Raw genomic sequence first — 20,705 nt, 5'->3', positions numbered from 1 at the left:
CCGGCCGGGCGCGACCACTGCTGCAAGGGGGGAACGGGGAGGGGGATGAACGGGGGGCGACACCGTGAGACCCCCGCCGCCCGCGCGACCCCCTCGGGATGCGCGCCCCCTCCTCGTTCACCCTGTTCGCGGCCTTCTCGGGGGGGCGCGTACACCGGGAGGGGCGCGGCGTCGGGGAAGGCGCGGAGGGGGGAGGTCCGTGGCCCTCCCCATGCCGAGCGCGATGGTAGAGTCCGCAGCTCAAATTCCGAGAATTGGGCTCTGTTGATTCTTAGAACTGGGGTTCTTAGAAGTGGTGATGCAAGGAGTTTCTAGGAAAGCCCGGAGACCAGGTGATTGCTGCTTCTATTGCCGCGGCCGATTTTACCCTTTAATTCTCTCGCTCGCTTTTTTTTTTTTTTCTCTCCATTTTTTTTCCCTCCTCTTTCCCTCCCTGCCCCGCTCCGACGCTTGGCGCGGAGCCGCCTCTATATATTTCTACCCATTTTTTTTCCTCTCCCTCCTCATTCCTTCCCCCCCCCCCCACCTTTCCCGCTGCAGGTGCCCTTTATTTTTTTTTTTAATACTATTATTATTATAATCTCAATTTAATTTTTTTCCCTGCCTTATTTATTTATTTATTTCACATACACATCCCCCCCTTTTCCCTTGCCCGCTGTCAGGCGAGGGAAAAAAAATATGGAAATAGGGGTGCCTGCATGTCTTTAACGCCGGGAGCGTGTATAAGGGGAGGGGAGCAGGGTGGGTGGGAGTGTCTCCCCTCGCCGTCCTCTCCTGGGGATTATCGGTTATCTGGGATTATTGGCTTTCTCGCACGCGTGACGGCCGGGTGGGGACGGGGGGGACGGCGGCGGCTCCTCTCTGCACCTGCAGCCGCTCCGCGGGCGCAGGACGGCGGCGAGCGCTGGCCGCCGCTGGGCTTGTGGCGTGACTCGGGGTCCGCTCTCAATGGCTGGATCATTCAGTCGGGGTGTGTTATTTTTCTTTGCTATTTTTTTTTTTCTTTTTTTTTTTTTTTTTTTTTTTTTTTTTTTTTTTTTTTTTTTTGCTGTGTGCGTGTTGTGTCGCTGTTGTCGTTTCGCCGCCGCACGAAGCCGCCGCGGAGCGGGGCTGGCGGTAGCGCGGGGGCTCGGCGGCACCGGGCACCGGCCTTTCCGCGCCAGCCCCCATTTCTCTCTGTTTCAGTTATTAAAGCATTATTGTTGTTATTCCGTCCCCGGCGCAACGGCGAAAGGGCTGGTGCGTTTTGCAACCTGTGGCGGGGCTGCGCCGTGATCTGTCAAGCCCCGGGCTAAGAGCGGGTGGTGATGGAGAAGACTTGCGGCATTTCCCTGCCCGGGGAAGGGGGGAGCCCGCGGGGAGGCTCGGCCGCCGCCGGCTGCCGGCCCCGGAGCACCGCAGAGCGCCGGCCCGGGGCGGCGGGGACCGCGCTCGCCTCGACGGTGCGTGCGGGTCGGCTGCCGGCCGGGAACCCAACCGCGATGCAAAACTCAGGAAGGGGCAAAAGTGTATGAAGCGACTCTGAATATCACGCTTAGGGCTGACAATAATAATATTTAATAACAACAACAACAACACCAGCCGTGGGGAGGAGCGGGCGTCCCCCGCCGGGAGGAAGGTGGCGGGCGGGGGAAGCGGAGCGCAGCCATGCGAGGGATGCGAGGGACGGGGTCCGGGGCGCGATGCGTGCGGAGCCCCCCGCTGCCCCCAGCGCAGCCCTTCCCCTGTGTTTACTACCGCGGCGGACTTGGCGCGGGGACAGGCGCTCGTAAATCTGCCGCCGGCAGCCGCGGGGCTGGCCCCCGGCCACACGCTATTCCTGGAGCGAGCGGCCGCGGGGAGCCGCGCAACCCCCGCGCCGCTGCGGCCCCGAAACCGCCGAGAGCGGACGGGGGAGAGAGAGCGCTGCTTGTTTTGGTTTGTTGGGGTTTTTTAATTGTTTTTATTAGGTGCGTGATCTTGTGTGCGTATATATACATTTTTTAACTTTTCTTTTTTTAAGCTCCCCCTCCCCCCCTTTGAAAATAAAAGGCAAAACAAAACCGAAAAAGCCCAACTTTGTTATGAAAACTTTCGTGGTCGGACGGCAGCGACCTCTCCCGGCCGCCCTCACCCCCCCCCGCCGTTCCCCCCGCCTGTAGTTTGCAAAGTCACAATATGAAATGTTATGAAATCGCCTCTTGGGAAGGAGAGAAACAGAAAGCAAGGCGTTTGCTTAGAAAAATCCGCGGCAGCCTCTCAGATGTGCCTAAAAAGCTGCCTTTGACCCCCCTGTTGCATTTCCAGGGAAGAGGCAAATCTGGGCTTAAAATCATGAGTCAAAATCAACAAAAACAAACCCGTCCCCGATTAGTTTTTTCCACTGACTTCAGTAGGCGCAGGATCAGTGCGAAGGGAGGCTGGGGACAGATGGATGAGGCTCAGTGAGAAGCTGCTACATTGGTCCGACATCTCTGTCTTGGGCCAAATTGCTGCTTGTGCCAGTGGAAGTGTCAGCAGGGCCGGGTTTGGGATCAGGCCCTTATTCGATCTGGGAATCTCATTGATTCCTCTCCTGAGCATTTAAATGCTTTAAAAATTATTATTTGCCATACTGTTTCAAGAATTTAGAGGATAATAGCTTTCGGAGCAAATGCAGGCTCTTTCCTCCAGTCCTTGAGTGGGTTACAGTTCAAAAATTGCTCTAAAAATATTTTAGGGGAATCCTGTCTTTATATATGCACAGAGAAGCAAAACCAGAGGTTCTGTTATTTTCTCCTGAGTGTAGGATTGCAGGTTTAAAAACTTGCGTTATAGATGGCAAGCATTTTGCCCCATGAAACGTATCACCAAGCCATTAAAATATTCAAAGGGTATCTAGAAATTTTCCAGAATAATGGATTATTCTGTTGTTCCAGTAAGAAAAGAGTTCATATTTTGGTGTTCAATTTTGATTGGCAAAACAGATCAAAGATCTCTTGAGATGAGTTTCAATTCCAATTTCCAATCCCCCTCAGTTCTGGCTGTCTGAGTCAATATTGGGAGAGGAAGTGGAGGTTAACTGGTTAGTTATTATTGTGAAGGAAGAAGTTGGAATGAGAAGTGATTCTTACAAATCCCACCCCAAAAACAAAGCAAAAAAAAAAATCTGTCAAAAGGCTTTGTGACACTTTTTAGACAACCCTGTTTGCAGTGCAGGGAGGATTCAGCCGGCTGTTGGATGGTACAAAAATAAACCTAACAGAAACATTAAGTTTTTCAAAACAAGGCTGGAAAAGCTCATAAAAATAATGTTGCTCAGATGCGTCTTAAGAGAAACAGAATTACATCGACAAAATTATATGTTTTCCAGGTTTGGTTGGGGTGTTTTATTTTCCAAGGGGAAAAATTGCTCCTGCAGCAAAGCGAACTGGTGCCATCTAGTGTCACCTCCTGCCGCTCGGCGCGGGGCTGGCGGGGCCGGCAGCCTCGGGAGAGTGGGAACGTGTTTATTAACTGCTCGTTAAAAAAAGAAAAAAAAATGCTTGCCAGCTTGGAGGAAGGTGGCAGAGGAAACTCTGGATGCCACTGAACTTACTTAAGGAGCCTAATTGGAAACAACCGAGTGCTTATTAAAGTCACTGACATTTCCATATGGAGTTCTCTCTGGGTCTGGTCATGAAATCACATGTGAAAATCTTTCCGAGTTGTGGTGTTAATCTGCCCTTGAATTTTTGCCTAATTTAGGATGTATTGTAAAGCCATGCTTTTTTTCTGGGTTTTTTTGTTTGTTTGTTTTGTTTGGTTTTTTTTTTTTCCCTTGGGCAGGGAAAGCTTTCAGTGTCCAACTGCAGCAGCCCAATATGAATTTGTAGGAATAGCGTTTGGGTTTGGAGCACATTTTTTCCTTAGTAAACAGTAATGTTATCCTCAAAACCCTATACAAATACAGGTGCTAAAACTTTGTGTGCCAGTCCTATGTGGTAGGACTGTCCTCTCACTTTATTTCTCAATGAAAAATAAAACCTTTTTACAAAGTCTATAGATGAATAAAATGAAGCTCTAATCAGTAGATGCATTTCTCAGTGTGCAACTTATGTTCTTTCATATATTTATGGTGTTAAGGTTGAAGAACTGTTTCATGCCTGGCTTAGTCTGTATGCTGTAATACCTGGGCTGGGAACTTCACTCAAGGAGCTTTTACTGGTTCAGCTGGAGCCTGAAATGTTGTTATCATTTTTCTGAGAAGTTGGTAAAATCTAAATTTGGTGGAAGGTTGCTTGTGTGCTCATAACCTCTTGCTCCATTTTATAGTAGCATAGGAGTCTATAAACAGGAGCCTTTGCCGAATGCCTGTATTCTTCTCTAGATCTATTTTTAAGCCATTCTTCTGTTTGGCACAAAGTGACACTTGGTTTCCATGTTTACAGCAGGCATTGGCAAACCTCAGGAGTTCACAGTTTGCAGTTTGGTTAGATCAGTATCCAAAAGTCAGCAACTGACCAGTAAGCTCCTTCAGACTGCAAATTTAGGCTGCAAATGTAGTCCTGCTTTTTCTTTTTTTTTTTTTTTTTTTTCTTTTCTTTTCCTTTTTAAAATCCAAGCTAGATCTTATGTGTTAGTATCTCTGCAGGATGCTGGCAACCAAAAGACACACACCCCTAATTTGGAGCAAGTGTGTAGTCTTCAGGGCTACTTTAAAACCCCAGTAATCTCAGTGGAGCTTCCCATCTAAACCAGAGACAGAACTAGGGGTGTTTCGGAGAGGGATAGGAATTTTTTTATCTATATTGTTTTCCTTTCCCTCTTTCTCCTGGTCGGTTGCTGCCTTTGGGCTGTATGCTGGGTACCCATGGGGAATGTTGGACCCCTTTTTATGGAGGAGAGAGCTTGAGACAAGCACACTGTAGGACAGGGGGTTCTGAATTGGGTCTTGAAGAAGGTGTCCTGTAGGACTAGATACCCTTTGAAATTCACCTCCTTAAATCTGTTTGGCTAAATATAGGGACAAGGGGGTGTCTCTGTCCTGGCCAAGGCACCCCAAGCTGTGCACGTGTCTCATCCCATCCAGGCGGGATGCCAGAGCAGTTCCTTTTTGCCAGAAGGAGCTGTGCCACCCTCGGCCCCAGGAGTACAGAGACAGGGAGGGTCAGGTGCCAGCTGGTAATTTTCTGTCCCAGTACAGGGTAGGGATGATCAGACACCTCCTCAGAGCCCAGCAGGGCCAGGGATCCAGCTCAGCTGCTGGGGACACCCGGCTCCGGCTGCACCCTGCTCTGGGGTCGGCATCTCAGCACAGGGCTCCGTGTTGGCAGGACACGGAGTCCATCTTCAGTTCTCTGGAGTAGCTCCCTAGATTTCAGCCAGGACACATGGTTCCTGCCTTCCCTTGAAAAATTAATGTGCCAGATTGCTTGGGGTCGTTTGAAATGCTGAGGAAGGCTCGACTCCTTGCTTCCCAAGGGCACACACTGCCTCTGCCTCACAGCCAGAGCTTGGCTCCGTAGAGGGCAGGGGAGTCCTCTTTAGTAATAAAACATTGGAGGCAGTTTTAGCGTGCTTACCCCCTCCCTCCTCTGCATTTTCTTCTGCAAAGACCAAAACAATGTGAGACTTGAGCTGGGCCAGCTTTCAAGGGCAATCCTTTAAACCCTCTTTTGAAGTATGAACTATAAAGTTCCCTGCAGCGCTCGAGAAAATATGCAGTTTTCCTGGTTCCAAATGCTGATAATAAACCCGTCCAGATAATGCATTGCATTTCCTAGAAACATTTGTTTGCTGGCAGGAAATTGGATCAGATTGAGACCGCTCGATAGAGCAAGTGCGATCCACTCACGGAAGGGTACGGTGGAAAATACGACAGGGCTTGCACTGGTGATGCTGCTTTTGATCTGTGCTGACGCTGTGGACTTCTTTCAGTCTCTTCTGGGTTATTATTAACCCGGCCACGTTTTGGCCTAGACACTAACCAGAAGCTACTAAACTAATAAAACTGCTGTGACAACTAAAGGGCACGTAGTGCCCCTGGGTTGCATGGTATCAGAAAGCTGAGCTGGGCACTCACACACCCACAGCCAAAAGCATCTTCTTCACCATGGCCTGTAGCACCCATGGCTTTTCTGGGAGAGCCACCCACACCCCACCTCATTTTTCTTGGTTGTCCCCCTGCTCCCTGTTCAGGAGAAACCAGGCATTCCTTGGCAGGGTGGAGAGGCAGCTGGCAGCACACCCTGGCAGGCAGCAGGGATGTTCCCATGGGGCTGGGACCCTGCAGGGTGCAGAGACCGGGGAGGAGGAGGGCAGGATGGAGCTTCCCCTGGGCGGGCAGTTTCAGAACATGTGGGATGAGGCTGTAGGGAAGGAAGACTTCACCCAGCCACCCCTCTAAGGTGATGTGAGTCGGCGCTGCAGGCTCTGGAGGGGTAGGAGATTGGGGCCCAGGGAAGGGGAGTGTTTGATGCCCTCCTCCCTGCCTATGCAATTGGGGGTGGGAGAAGGGTTAAGACCACGGGGTATCACCATGCAAAGAAGGATAGGGGAGCAAGGAGCTCCCCCCTGTGCACGGAGTGGGAGGAGGATGAATAAAAAGGGATTCCCTCTAACTGGGAGAGTAGATCAATGGAGAGGGATGGCAGAAAAATGGATTGGAAGTCCCTGGTTCTCCGTTCTGTCCTAGGGTAAGTGAACAAAGAGGGTCTCCCCTTTGCACGGGGTTGAGCTGAAAGAGGTTCCCCCACACGAAGGTGCACCCTCCCTGTGCTCACAGAGCTGCAGGGAAGGCAGAGCCAGCTCTGGGCTCCTTTCCAGGAATGGGTTTTCTCAGGGAGCTGCCGGCGGGAAGGGCTGTTCCCTGAACCGCTGGGGCAGACCCATTGCCTTCCTGGAAGGCAACAGCAGTGACTGTCCCATGTGGCCACCCCCAAAATGGGCGCTGTGCCTATTCCAGACCTTCCTCTATGGGCACAGCCAGCCCTGGCACACAGCCTCGAGTGCTGCCAGAGAGCCCCCACCTGCAAGGTACTGGACAGGAAAACTGGAGGGGAGGGGGAGGTGGGGTGTGGGATGATGCTGTGGCCCCAGCTGAGACTGGAGGAGCGTCATGGGATTTGAGGGGGGTTTAGATGGCAAAGACCATGCTTGGCTGCAGTGGTTTTTTCTGCTCCCATCACTGGTCTCTGGTCCTTGTTGCCATCCCCTTCACTCTGGTCTCTCGTCTGAGTACCCTCCCGTGCTGGGGTACAGAGCCAGTGCTGTGCGGGAACTGGAAGGGGCAGGGTTAACCCAGCTCAGCTCAGTGAGAGGAAGGAAAGTCCCTTTCCCTTTGCATGCCCACATCCTGCAGCCAGGAGCTGCTTGGGATGCACCTGCCCAGCTCTTGGGGCTATGGACGTTGCAGCAGCACTGTGTTGGGAGGGATAATTTGGAAAGATGGGGAAGGGGGCTGTGCTGGGGTCCAGCTCTGGGAGGCAAGCTGGGTATCCCCCTGGCAGTGCTATGCCCTCACTCTGGATAAGGGGATTTGGTGACAGTAGCAGCTTCTCACATAATGCTCAGGGGTACGGAGTTCGTCTGGCTGTTTGTAACTTTGTTGGTTTACAAGTGGGTCATCTCCTCACCTCTGTGACACTGAGGTGACTCCCCAGAGCCTGGCAGAGTATATCTGCTGCTGTGGCTGAGGTTGAGCTGCCCCAAGCATACACATCTGCTCATGTGGGCACAGGGATGTGCGCTGGGCTCCTTGCAGAATGCTGTGAGTCCCTTGGCTTGCAACTGACGGTAGTGAGTGGCTGGCAGTGAGCGTGTACAGAAAGGTCAGAGTCTGCTGTGTTTGGGAAATGAGTCACTTTTTGTATGTGCATAAAGTTTTAAGCTGGCCAGGCTCAGAGCGGCTCTGAGGATTTGTGTTCGATGGCTGGAATAAAGCTGTAAGACACCCTCTCGGTTTTGTGCATGATACCTTGCCTTAAATCTCATCTCTTCATCCCAGTGGCTTTGGGGATGGCAGGGGATCTTGGGCTCCAGACCTGCACATCTCCTGCAAGGGAGAGGGGAGGAAACACTTGACAATCCCTTGTCTCACAGGGATTATTGGGCTTCCTGCAGTCTTAACAGTCTAGGGGTTGGTCCTCAAAATAGTGTGATGAAGGTCTTGGGGTTTGTTGGTTCACTTATTTATTGTGCTTCTACCTGCTGAGGCAACTCTCTGAGGACCTTCTTCCTGCACTGGTGCCAAGTCATTTGGGTTTGGTTTAAGTGAATTTTTGAGGATTAGTATGAATTCTGGAAGGCAATTAACTCCTGAGTTTCCTTGCTGTTCTGTCCCAGCTACATTGCTAGGTGAAGCCAGTGCCTGGAGACACAGCTTGTGGTTTAAGGGAAGGCTTTGGCATCAGCAAGGGGAAGAGATATTTGTTCTGCATCCTTATTGTCTCTACCACTGGTTTCCTCTGCAGTCCTGGCCAAGTCACGTTGGTACTTGACACCTATATCCTCCCAAATCTGTTGAGCAATCCCATCCGAGGGCGTTTTCACCAATGGCTGGAGCATGTGGGTTTCTCAGTAGAGTGGCAGTAGATATTTGTGTGTACGTCATACCTGTTAACAAGGTACTGGGAGTATGGCATGGGTCTTAAATGTGGCACCGGACAGGAATTCAGTCTTGGCAGGGGAAGAGTTATCTCCAAAAGAAGTGGTGAGAAAATTCTCGCTTGACTTCCCTTCCCCACCTGCCTTTAAGTTCCTGAGTCATGGAAATGAAAATCTCCTTGGCATACGCCCATGGTTTGGGCTAGAGGGTGTGGAAGAAGCTCTGATTGGATTCTCAAAGCCTGTGATTGTGATAAGAACGTACTGTACCGGAAGAAACAAATGTTAACCTTACTGGAGAGTAGAAGGTTTATTATCTCTAGCTTTTATCCAACTGATACTCGAGCAAAATAGCAGCCTTGTGACCTGCCATGGCCAATTCATAATTACTAGCTAATGTGGTGTTTGTTTTCTTGTGATTTATTTGTAGGTTTGAAAGAAACTTTTGGACTGTGAATTGAGGCATTGGGTATGTAAATTTAAATTTTGTGTTTTCCCTCCTAATCTGTCTCCCCCTTTCCTTAATGCAACATTTCATTAGATCCAGCTGGAATTTGTTTTTGGGAGAGCAGCTGCTCTATAGAAACTACTGTACGTTCATATGCCACTGGGGAAGGAGGAGTCAGGATTATGGGAGGGGGTTGATCATCAAAGAATTTAACACCAAAGATGCACATTCCAGCCCAAAGCTCAGGGAGACATGGGCCATCCTGGGTACTGCTTGGGAGGACACCTCTGAGATGTGTCAACAGGTGGTGTGTTGGGAGAAGGCTTCATATTCCTCGACTAACCCAAACCTTGCTCATGGGCCATGGTGTGGGTAGCAGCCCAGCAGGTTAGGTGAGTTCTACTCCTCACCAGTTAATTGGGAAACTGTGGATAGGTCTTCTCCAGAGTGACCACCACTTTGGAGCAGGAAAGTAGTTTCCTGGGTGAGGGCTGGTATTCCACTGTGGGCTGGATTTCCCAGATGTTGAAATCATTCAACTTCAGTTGGGACCTTAAGGCTTGTTTTGATTCCTGTGGCTGGATTTACAGCCAGACATCACACAGGTGAGGAGGATGGCTCCTGAGGGAGTTTGGAAGGCTAGAAGCTTCTAATGTTGGAAACATTATGGAGATGAACCTGAGTGGGCGGAGTGGACTGGGGTGGGGCTGCCATGGGTGAGGCAGGGAGAAAGAGGAGATGGTTGGCTAATCATCAGGAGGGTCTGATTACCTTCACCCACTAGCTTGATGGGTGGGATGAGACGTGCCAGGTCTCACTATCAGGAGACCAGGGACCTCACTAGGCAGCCTGGCAAAAACTTGGTGTGGTGCAGGACTGTTTGCCTTGGGACCAAGGAGCCGGTGCTGCCCCTACCAGGAGTAATTGGCCATCTGAGCATGTGCCAGAGCAGCAGCTATCTCTTCCCCAGGTTTAGGGTACTTGCCTGGTTGTTCTCCCTTCTCATCTTCCTCTGATGCTTCTGTCTCACAGACTCAAGATGGCCTCGCCGGCAGACAGCTGCATCCAGTTCACCCGCCACGCGAGCGACGTCCTCCTCAATCTCAACCGCCTCAGAAGCCGGGATATCTTGACTGATGTTGTCATCATCGTGAACCGGGAGCAGTTTAGAGCCCACAAAACAGTCCTGATGGCCTGCAGGTGAGAACAGGGTCCTTCCCTGCCTCCCTCCTTGCTCCTTCAGCTTTTGGCCTTCAGAAGCACTGCTGCAGTCCTGTGGGGGCTCATGGAATTCACAGGGAATCAGAGGCAGAGAAACAGAACTGAAAGGGGCTGCCAAGAAATTTGTATCTGTAATGGGATTAGAACTGAGACCACTTCCCTCCAGTGTGCTGTCCTCACCTCTCTCCTTGTGTACCCATATCTGCCTACACACAGCCCAGGGAGACCAACAGGAGCACAGCAGCTGTGAGGCACGTCCCTGAAGGCAAAGCACAAATGTGCCACAGGGACAGGATAGGAGAGGAGAGGGAGGGCTGAATGTTCACTAGGGTGAGTGAGTCTTCTGTGACAGAGGTGTCCCCTGCCACTGCTATTTTTAGAGCTATTCCTCCCTGGCTCCCAGACTGCTGGCTGCACCCACCTTAGTTTTTTTTGTTTTTTTTTTTTTTTTAAAGCAGCTTGATGGGGTCTGAAATCCATTTCTAGCTCCTAAGATTGCTGGAGTTGCTTCCCAATGAATGCTAATTAATATCCCACAATTGCCCAGTTGAATTACAGCAAATGCCTTCCAGGTTCTCTTGCTGACATGGTGTAAAGATTTCAAAAAGCCAAGCTTTGACTATTAAAATGTCTGAAAAATGTTTTGCCAACATTTCTCCTTTTTTTTTTTTTTTTTTTTTTTGTTTTTCTGGTTTAAAACTGTGTGGATGCCCCAAGAGGCTTCTGAAAGAAATGAGTCATAGTGGGAGGGGCATGGTGATAAGAACAACAATGAAAAAAACCAAAAAAGCTGGGGAATTACTAAATGGAGACAGTGGGGAGTTGTTGAGCAGGTGAGATCTAAAAGCAGGCTGTTCCAGTTGGGAAAAGTGCAGTGCAAAAGACGCTTACTAAGCTGAGAAACCAAGCTTGATAATAAGGGGGAAGCTCAGGGAATTCTGTAATTGCCTCCTCCTCCTCCTCCCTTCCCATTCAAGAACTCCCTCTGTACTCGGGGATTTCATACAAATTCTCGTTTTTTCCCTTTGAATTGTCATAACACTTGTCCTCTCTACTGTCTCCCCTCTGCAGTGGCCTCTTCTACAGCATCTTCACTGACCAGCTCAAGTGCAACTTGAATGTTATCAACCTGGATCCTGAAATTAACCCTGAGGGATTTTGCATCCTCTTGGACTTCATGTACACCTCCCGCCTGAATTTGAGGGAGAACAATATCATGGCTGTGATGGCCACAGCACTCTACCTGCAGATGGAGCACGTGGTTGACACCTGCCGAAGGTTTGTCAAGTCTAGGTGAGTGCACTTGGTGAGCTTTGAAGAGCCTGGCAATGTGTGTTTGGGAGGGCAGGGGAAGAACTGACAAAGTATCTGCAAATGTGTCTTTAACAGCTGAAAATGACTTTGTCTCCCTCCTAAACAATTACTTTGTTTTCCCCAATTCCAGCGAAGCAGAGATGGTGTCTGCTGTGAAGACGCCAAGGGAAGACTTTTTGGCTGGACGGATGCTGGGCCACCCAGAGGTGATGGCTTATCGGAGCAGAGATGTCTCAGAGAATGGCATGCCTCTTCAAAATGGGTCCCTCTGCAATGGGAGGGCCTTTGCACCTGGCTTGATCAACAGTTTGTCTGGATCCCCCATTTCCTACCATGGATACAGCCCTCTCCCTCTAAATAGCTTCCTAGTGGATGATGAGTTGCGGGAGATGAGGATGCCCCTCTCTGAACTCTCAAGGGCAGGTGCCTTCCCCAAGGAGAGGATCCTGCCGTGTGACAGCTCCAGGACAATCCCCACTGAGTACGTGAGAACCATTACCGACATCTCTGCCAACATGTGCCATGCTACCATCTATGCTCCAAAGGAAGGTGCTGCTGAAGAAGCCAGGAGTGACATGCACTACAGCGTGGCTTCTGGGCCCAAACCTGTCATCCCTTCAGTCCGGAACAATCCCTACTTCCCTTGTGATAAAGTGGCCAAAGAGGAGGAGCGGACCTCGTCAGAGGACGAGATCAGCCAGCACTTTGAGCCCACCAACACACCCCTGGACCGCAAGGGACTCATCAGCCCTCAGAGCCCACAGAAGTCAGACTGCCAGCCCAACTCACCAACTGAGTCCAGCAGCAGCAAGAATGCCCGTATCGGTCAGAACTCCAGCTCCCTCTTCACCAAGAGCCCCACAGACCCCAAAGCCTGCAACTGGAAGAAGTACAAGTTCATTGTCCTCAACTCTCTCAACCAGAACACCAAGCAAGACAGCGCTGACCAGAATGAGATGGGAACCCTCTCTCCTCGCACCTATGTGCCCATGTCCACTTGCCAGCAGTCCATGGAGCCGGAGCATCTCAATGTGCAATCCCCCACCAAGATAAGTGTGAATGGTGAAGACTCTACGATCCCACAAGCAAGCAGACTCAACAATATTGTTAACAGGTGAGAAGATTGCCACCCCCCATGCCCCCCTCCCTGAGAAAGAGGACTTCTTGCATTGTTGGTGAGGGTTTGGAAGCGTGAAATATCTGTAGCATTGGGCTGGGAAGTCCAGTCATGAGCAGATGAAATCCCCTGCATTTGGTGGAGGGCTGCTGGTGACATTGAGTTCCCACCGTCCCCATCTGTAGTGGTGCCAGCATGGACTGGCAAAGGAACTGGGAACGCTGGGTTGTGAATCCCTGGGTAACTTCAGTAGCTCTGGATGATTTTTGGAGCCTGGATTTGCCTAGCCTGTGTTTCCACCAGACTCCCTATGCCTCAAATTTTTTGTTGGCTGTAAGTATTGGAATGGCCAAAGTATCAGGGAACAATTTGCTATCCTGTGGACCTGGATGTTCCTAAAGACATTTGAAGTCATTTGATGATGGACATCTGAAGGTTTGAAGCTTAAGAATCTGTTGTTGATCAGGGCTATGCTGTGCAGCTCACCACAAAGATGTCCCCATAAAACATGTCTGTCCCTTGTGTTGGGAAGGGTGCAAACACCCTCGGTGTCTTGAGCACAGCAAGGGCCTTCTCACAGCTGTGTACGTTCCTCTCCTTCCACAGGTCCCGGGATGGGTCCCCTCGGAGCAGCGAAGGGCAGTCCCCACTGTACATGCATTCATCAAAGTGCAGCTCCTGTGGCTGCCAGTCCCCACAACATACTGAGATGTGCCTTCATACCCCTGGCTCAAACTTTGGAGAAGAGATGGGGGAAACCCAGTCTGAATACTCTGACTCCAGCTGCGGTGAGTCTTGCATCCTTGGTCGTCTTTTTCAACCAGCAGTTGGTGGGCTGTGCAATGTAGGGACCCATCACTGACTGCCCTGTGACCAAACACAGTCAGGCCTGTCCCAGATGCTGGTGGACCCCACAGTGCTTTACAGCCCCCTCTTAACTGTCTGCCCAGCTGTGTGCATGCATGTGAGGGACACATGCACATGGGAATTGCTGCCTTCCTCCCCTTCCCCAGCACCATCCAGATACCTTGTGCAGGGAAGTAGTTACCTGCTGCAAACCTGGCAGGTAAGGACAGGAAACAAGTGCACCCCACCCCACCCCACCAGAACCATAGTAGAACAAGCCTGACAGATGTAATGACCCGTAATGGGGATTGGGCAAGCTGGCATGTCTCATGCATCCGTCATGATATCTTTATTATCAGGGAGCCCAGTGTGCACATCTGGGGAAATGCAGATAATGAGGCTTGCAATCTTGTTACAAAACCCCTCAAGCCCAAAGACAGGTATCTGTGCACTCATCTGCCTGCAGCTCAGGGAAGGGGAATGCAGTATTGCCACCTGTAGTGTGGGCAGAGATCCAAGGAGGCAACCTCACTGTGGTAACGCTCAACACAACGTTTAAGACTTGGGCATCCTCCTGCTGGGGGAGCCTGCCTTGTGATTTGGGTGATGATCATCTTCCCAAGCTCAAGGCAGACCTCTGTACCTGTAAAGGTTAAAAGACCTCTGAAGGTGCAGGAGCTGCTCCAGAGCTGAGCATCCTTCCGAGGATGCCTGATATCTTGAGTGCTTTCCCTCTCTGGAAGATGACCAGGTGTCAGCCTGGCTTCTTGGAAGCAGCCCGTATGTCACTAAAGGAGAGAGAAAGCTCTAAACTAGAGCTCGTGGTGGCTTTGCTCTCAAGCCATGCATGTTGTTGCTGTGTGCACAAGGCCAGGAGATAACAGCACAGTGCAAGCACAACTGAATGCAAACACCTGCACTTGGCTGCTTGTTCCAGCACTTGCTCTGGCTGCCCATCTCCTCCGTCCCAAATCCATCCCATAGCCTACCAAGAAGGTGACCCATGCACTGCCCATCTGATTGATCCTCTCTCTGCCCTCCCAGAGAATGGAGCCTTCTTCTGCAATGAGTGCGACTGCCGGTTCTCCGAGGAGGCCTCTCTCAAGAGACATTCTCTGCAAGTCCACAGTGACAAACCCTACAAGTGTGACCGCTGCCAGGCCTCCTTTCGCTACAAGGGGAACCTCGCCAGCCACAAAACCGTCCACACAGGTACAGTGTTGGCTACGGTGACAGCTCTGGGGAGACTCTGGGTTGGTGAGCATGTGAGTGTTTATGGCTGGGTTTGTGCCTGGTGCATCATCCTCTACTCTGTCACAATCTGTCCCTGATGGGAAGAGCAAGGTGCTTCACTTGGCACTGCCAGGGAGCCCTTGGACAGAGCACCAAACCTGGGAATGGGGGAAATACCTGCCCTTGCAGCAGGGGTGGAACTCAACCTCCTTTGCTGTAATGCACTGGGCACCACTGTTTTTAAAGGTGTCGTGCAAAATTCATAACTGGGGGCAAATGCATGGCCTCCAGGTAACTTTGTGGCAGACTTAAGCAAAAAAAAAAAAAATCAAAAGAACATTTAGGGAGAAGTCTGAGATTTATTTTTACATCCTAGAAATCCAGGTCACATCTAACTTGGCATAAACTCTGCTGATGGGAAAATCTGTGAATGGATAGACTCTGTGAATCAGCACAATGAGACCTGAGAAAGGAAGAGGATATCAAGGGTTTAGTCATTTGCTGACAAACCCAGGACTTATTTTATTTCATGCTTTTAATGCTTAACATGTCAATAGCCAGGTCACAAGCTGAGGAAGGGAAGTCTGGGCTGACTGCTCTGTACTGCTGCACTGAATTAGACCCAAATTCCTACAGCTGAGCTCACCAAATTCTCAGCTGAGCTCTAGGAGGGCTGTGCAGGGGACTGAGACAACACAAGTACCTGGGCACTGTTCAAGGGTGTGCCTACTGACAGCTTGTAGGGAGATACAGGTGCCAGCTGCTGTCACAGGGTCAGGAGGAACAATGCTATTAATCCTTGCTGGCAGAGCTGCCTGACATCCTCTCTTGCCCTGAAAGCTGCAGCTCCCAATCCAAAAGAGAAAAGCTGCCTCCTGAGCTCACCCTGCCCTGTAGACACCCTGCCCAATGCTGCTTGTCCACAGCCATCTCCAAAAGGGACAGAAGTCAGGGCTCATGCTTCATGCCATGGGGTCTGGCACCTGAAGGGACTGAACTCTGGGGAGCACCATGGATCCTGGGTGCTGAGCACACCTGTAGCTAATCCTTCACCCTTTTTTTTGGGCTCTGCAGGAGAGAAGCCGTACCGCTGCAACATCTGCGGGGCACAGTTCAACCGACCGGCCAACCTGAAAACCCACACGCGCATCCACTCTGGGGAGAAACCCTACAAGTGTGAGACTTGTGGGGCCAGATTTGTCCAGGTGTGTGTAGCCTCTGGGACCCACAGTGCCTGGGGGGGTGGGATGTGTTTAGATCTTCTGTCCAAGACTGGCAGATCTTCACTGCCAAGACTGGTGATACCTCATGGCAGAGAGGAGGGTGATGATGGGCCAACTTGCTGTCTTGGGCAGCTCTTCCCATGGTGTTGTGGGATAAATATGGACCTTAAGGTCTGAGGGGGACAGTTTGGCTTAGTAAGGAAGCCTGACTGCTGGTTGTGGCTATTCTTCTCCATTTTGTCTTAAGGACTGGAGATGCCAAAGCTCAGACACATGGCCCTGACTCCCAGCTATAACCCGATAGACCAAAAAAGCCATCTGGGCAGAACCCCATTCCCAAGGATTACCCTTGCTCCCGGCGGGATGCCATTCCTCCCTGGGGCTGTTTCTGACCCAGAGCTGCTCTCTGCAGGTGGCCCACCTCCGTGCTCATGTGCTCATTCACACCGGGGAGAAGCCGTACCCCTGTGAGATCTGCGGCACACGCTTCCGGCACCTGCAGACCCTCAAAAGTCACCTTCGAATCCACACAGGAGAGAAACCATATCATGTGAGTGGCCCTGCTTTTTTTGGTGGTGGGGCATCTCAGCTTGGGCTAGGGGACAATGCTGCCAAGCCTGAGGGACTGTGAAGACAAAAGGGCATTTGCACAGGCTGGTTGCAGCATCCGAATGCCCTTTGCCAGCCTCATGAGGCCCTGCACCAAGGTCACATCCCTGCTTCCCATGCCCCATTTCCCTCCCAGGCATTAGCTGATGCTGATGTGGTATTTTTTCAGGCGTGGCTGTGTTGGAAACACTGACATGCAGCCCAAGCTGGGTACATCTTAGTTGCTCTTTTCTTCCACCCCATCTGGAAGAAGGTCACACTTCTTCAAATAGCTGTGACTTAAATTACAGCTGCCTGCGGTGTGTGGGGATGGGGGAGAGAAGCAGACAGCCTGGCCTGAGCTCCCCTCTGATGGTGATAATCATACCCAGCAAGCAGTCTGCCCTGCCTTGCTTGCAGCCCTGTGGGCTCCCAGCTCTTTGCTGGGGCTTTCCTGGCTTTCACCATCTGCTAGAAAGGGAATTCAAGAAGGGGTTGACATGCAAACATCCTGGAGCCATCCAGCTTGGCAGAGGTCAAAAGCAGCTCCAGAAATAACCTTGCAGCTGGTTTGATCACCTAGATATGGAGCTTGATGTTATGTCTATCAGAGCCAGAGTCATCTCCTGAGGGACTTTGCCCTTTGTGCATCCCATAAACCAATATATGCTGCTGGAAGCCTGGGATGGGGTGCCCCAGGTGCTGCTTCTCCCACCATGTTCCCACTTTTCCTTTCGTCCACCTGCATAGCAGGTGCAGTGTCCTGGGGCCTCTGGTGGAGGGGAGGACATGTCCCCTGCCACGGCGTTTGACACACTCCCTCTTTGCCTGTCGCCCCACAGTGTGAGAAGTGCAACCTGCATTTCCGCCACAAAAGCCAGCTGCGGCTCCACCTGCGGCAGAAGCACGGGGCCATCACCAACACCAAGGTGCAGTACCGCATCTCGGCCAGCGAGGTGCCTCCGGAGCTCCCCAAGGCCTGCTGAAGGCACAGGATTTCCCAGGAGGAGGTCGGCTTGGGGGGCATGGCAGGGAGAAGCTGTCCAAAGGATACTTGCAACACTTTAAAAGAGAAAAAAAAAAAAAAAAAAAAAAAAAAGAAGAGAAAAAATATTCATCACATGATGGAGTGCCTCTAAACCCATAGTACAGATAGGTGGAAAAACATTAGAAATTTTAAAAAAATTACAAATACACGGGTTTTATTTTTCCCAGTTATGTGAAACAAAAAGAAAAAATAAAATTATTCAGATCTTACTGTATATAAAACATTAAAAAATTAAAATAGTCATTTTAAATGTCTGTGCAGTGGAGTGTTGATAAACTCTGGAGTCTAACCTTCACAGCCTTTGCCGTTTGAAGATGAGGAATGTAATGTTGATTTATGGGAACAGATTTTTTTCTTTTGTATGCAAAATGTGTGTTCTTTTAAAGAGAAAGTATGCTATTAAAGAGAGGGCTTTAACTTTTTTAACCAAAGGTGAAGGAATCTATGGCAGTGTTGTAAATATATATAGATATAAATATATAAATATATATATAAAATAAATATATATAGACCTTTAAAAAAGCTATATTAAAAATATATAAAATGCATTAAAGGCTCAGTTGGACTCTGCAGGCAGAAGCCACTCTGAGAATCTTTATTATGATAGAGCACTTAAGGAGATATTTTAAAGTATTGCATCTGTACAAGTAAGAAAATATTTTGTCTAAATGCATCAGTGTATTTGTATTTTTTTGCAAGTGAAGGTTTACAATTTACAAAAAAGTGTGTATTAAACCAACAAAGCTGCAGAAGGAATTTAAAATAATAATAAAGTGTAATTTTTTTGTTCTAGTTCTCAGTCTGTATATATGTAAAATGTGGTTTCGCACGGTGCCTTTCTTTTCAATGGAAGTTTTCAGTGTATGGACTATATTGAGCTCAGTTTCTCCAAGGTACAGCCTGATGTTGCAAAAGGAGTTTTGATGGAACTCTTAAGTGGGGGAATGTTTTATTTTTTTTGTTTTGGATTTTTTTTGGTCTTATTTTACATGCTTGTGTTATAAACAATCTCGGGAGACAGGGTTTGGGCTGTGTCTAAACTGCATTAATGCATTCTGTAAAATATAGCTGTACAAATAAAAGAATAAAATGAAGAAAAGTGATGTATGATGGAGTGGGAGGTCTGTTCTTGCCTGTCCTTCTCCTTAAGCACCTTGAAGCCTGGCTGGTGCCCGGGGAAGGGGCTGAGCATCCTGAGCCCTGGTGTGAGCTCTTGGCTCGGTGTGGCTCTGGCTCTGTATTGAAGGCAGGGCCTCTTTCAGCCTTGAGTGAAGGTGGTCTCTGGCAGGAACAAGACTCAAGTTTGCTCTGGATCCTGGTGGGGACTGTGCCACTCCCTTGGTACTTTCTGCACTGGCACCGAGTAGCCAGCGGGAACAGAGCAGAGCCAGGGAGAAACCTTTGCTAACCAGCCCAGGGACAGTTCCAGATGGCTGAGTAGTTATTTATATTTCCTGGAATCCAGTGCACTTGCCAGAATTGCTCAGGGAAGATGACTGCCTGCTGCTCTTCTCAGAGCCTGGGAAGGGGGCCTGCTGTTCTGCCTGCCTTGTGGGATGATTCAGGGGAGCAGGGTCTGTAACCCCATCCAGGCCCTCACTGGCCAAGAGCATCTCTGTTTACAGCCATTGCATGCTGGCTTTGGGCCAGAGCTGAGCTGGCCCAGCCTGAGGGAGTCCCTGGGCTCACCCTGGTGGGAAGAGGATCTGCTTTGCTCTGTTTGGGTGGCTGTGATATGCTGGGAGAAGCTCTGAGTGCCCGGGCCCTGAGCTCTGTGCAGGCAGCCCAGCAGCCCTGTGCTGCTCCGCTGATTTCAGAAAACCAAAGAGCCTCAGGCACAAAGTTTCTCTGAATTACACAGACTGGACTGGCTGGAACTAGCACTGGTGTGGAGCCTGGCCACAGCTCAGCACGGCCCGGGGTGGGGTCTAAGTTTCATTTTGAGTTTAGTTAATTCATGGATAACTTTGTCTCAGGGCTTGCCAGATGATTCACAGTGGGGACACTTGGAAGCACCAGCAGGAAGGGGAGGGCCTGGCTGCTTGCAGGGTCAGGAGGGGCTGCACTTAGGAGGAGCTGGAAATGAAGAGAAGGATGTGTTTTTCAACACATCATGGGACAGAGGTGGATGTGAGAAAACCAAAGCAGCTTTGCAGGGGAAGAAAATGCCAAGAAGAGGGGGAGCCAGTTTGCTGTTTTTGCAGCATCCTTGCTGCTCTGACTTGGCTTTCTGATGGTCACAGCAGGCCGAGAAAACTATTGCTGACATCATCTGAACGTTTTTAGGACCAGGAGCTATGAAGATGCTTTTGGGCCCCATAAGTGGGATCATGATGACTGATAACAGCAATGCTATTCTTAGAGAAGTTTCTGGCTTAGCATAGCCTCTGGATCTGGACAGGCTGCTCACCTGGATAGAGTGGCCTCGTCTTTGTGAGCTCGCTGCTTTTAGCTCTGCTGTTCTTCCTTAGGACATCTAAAAGCAATGGAGTTGCCTTTTCCTGTTTGCCTTTAACTAAACACATTGTTTCAGGATTAAGGTTAAAAAGTTTAACTTCTACTCTGGCCTTGCGAGGCCCCTCCCTGGAGTACTGTGTCCAACTCTGTGGCCCACAACGCAAGGAAGACCTGTTGGAATTAGTCCAGAGGAGAGCCACTAAGCTGGTTGCAGGGTTGGAACACATCTTCATTGGGGACAGGCTGAGAGAATTGGGGCTGTTCAGCTTGGAGAAGGTTCCAGGGAGACCTTAGAGCACCTTACAGTACCTAAAGGGAGCCCACAAGACAGTTGGAGAGGGACTTTTCACCAGGACATGTAGTGGTAGCACAAGTGGGAATGGCCTTAAGCTGAAGGAAGGTCGATTTAGATTAGCTATTAGGAAAGCATTCTTACCCATAGTGGTGGTGAGGCACTGGAACAGGCTGCCCAGAGAAGCTATGGATGTCAAATCCATGAAGTGTTCAAGGCCAGGCTGGATGAGGCCTTGAGTAACTGTAATCAATGGAAGGTGTCTCAGCCCTTGGTGTCTCAGGGGGTTGTAACAAGATGACCTTTAACATCCCATCCAACACAAGCCATTCTATGATTCTGTGACCCCCAGCTCCTCTGGCTTGTCCCCCAGC

General features: G+C 50.2%; 1 protein-coding gene across 1 annotated transcript; it reads left to right on the top strand.

Annotated features, from left to right (window-relative positions):
- The first annotated feature begins 215 nt into the window (after positions 1-215).
- Positions 216-18,689, top strand: BCL6 (BCL6 transcription repressor). Its single transcript, XM_068200617.1, has 10 exons — positions 216-332; positions 8,975-9,013; positions 10,025-10,192; positions 11,285-11,506; positions 11,658-12,641; positions 13,251-13,432; positions 14,535-14,702; positions 15,798-15,928; positions 16,359-16,496; positions 17,377-18,689. Exons 3-10 carry the CDS (start codon positions 10,032-10,034, stop codon positions 17,518-17,520), a joined length of 2,130 nt encoding a protein of 709 aa, XP_068056718.1. The 5' UTR covers positions 216-332; positions 8,975-9,013; positions 10,025-10,031; the 3' UTR covers positions 17,521-18,689.
- Positions 18,690-20,705: the final 2,016 nt, after the last annotated feature.

This window comes from Anomalospiza imberbis, chromosome 10 (genome assembly GCF_031753505.1).
Source record: "Anomalospiza imberbis isolate Cuckoo-Finch-1a 21T00152 chromosome 10, ASM3175350v1, whole genome shotgun sequence".
In the NCBI taxonomy this organism is placed as follows: Eukaryota; Metazoa; Chordata; class Aves; order Passeriformes; family Viduidae; genus Anomalospiza; species Anomalospiza imberbis.
This window is presented reverse-complemented; position numbering and strand designations above follow the sequence as displayed.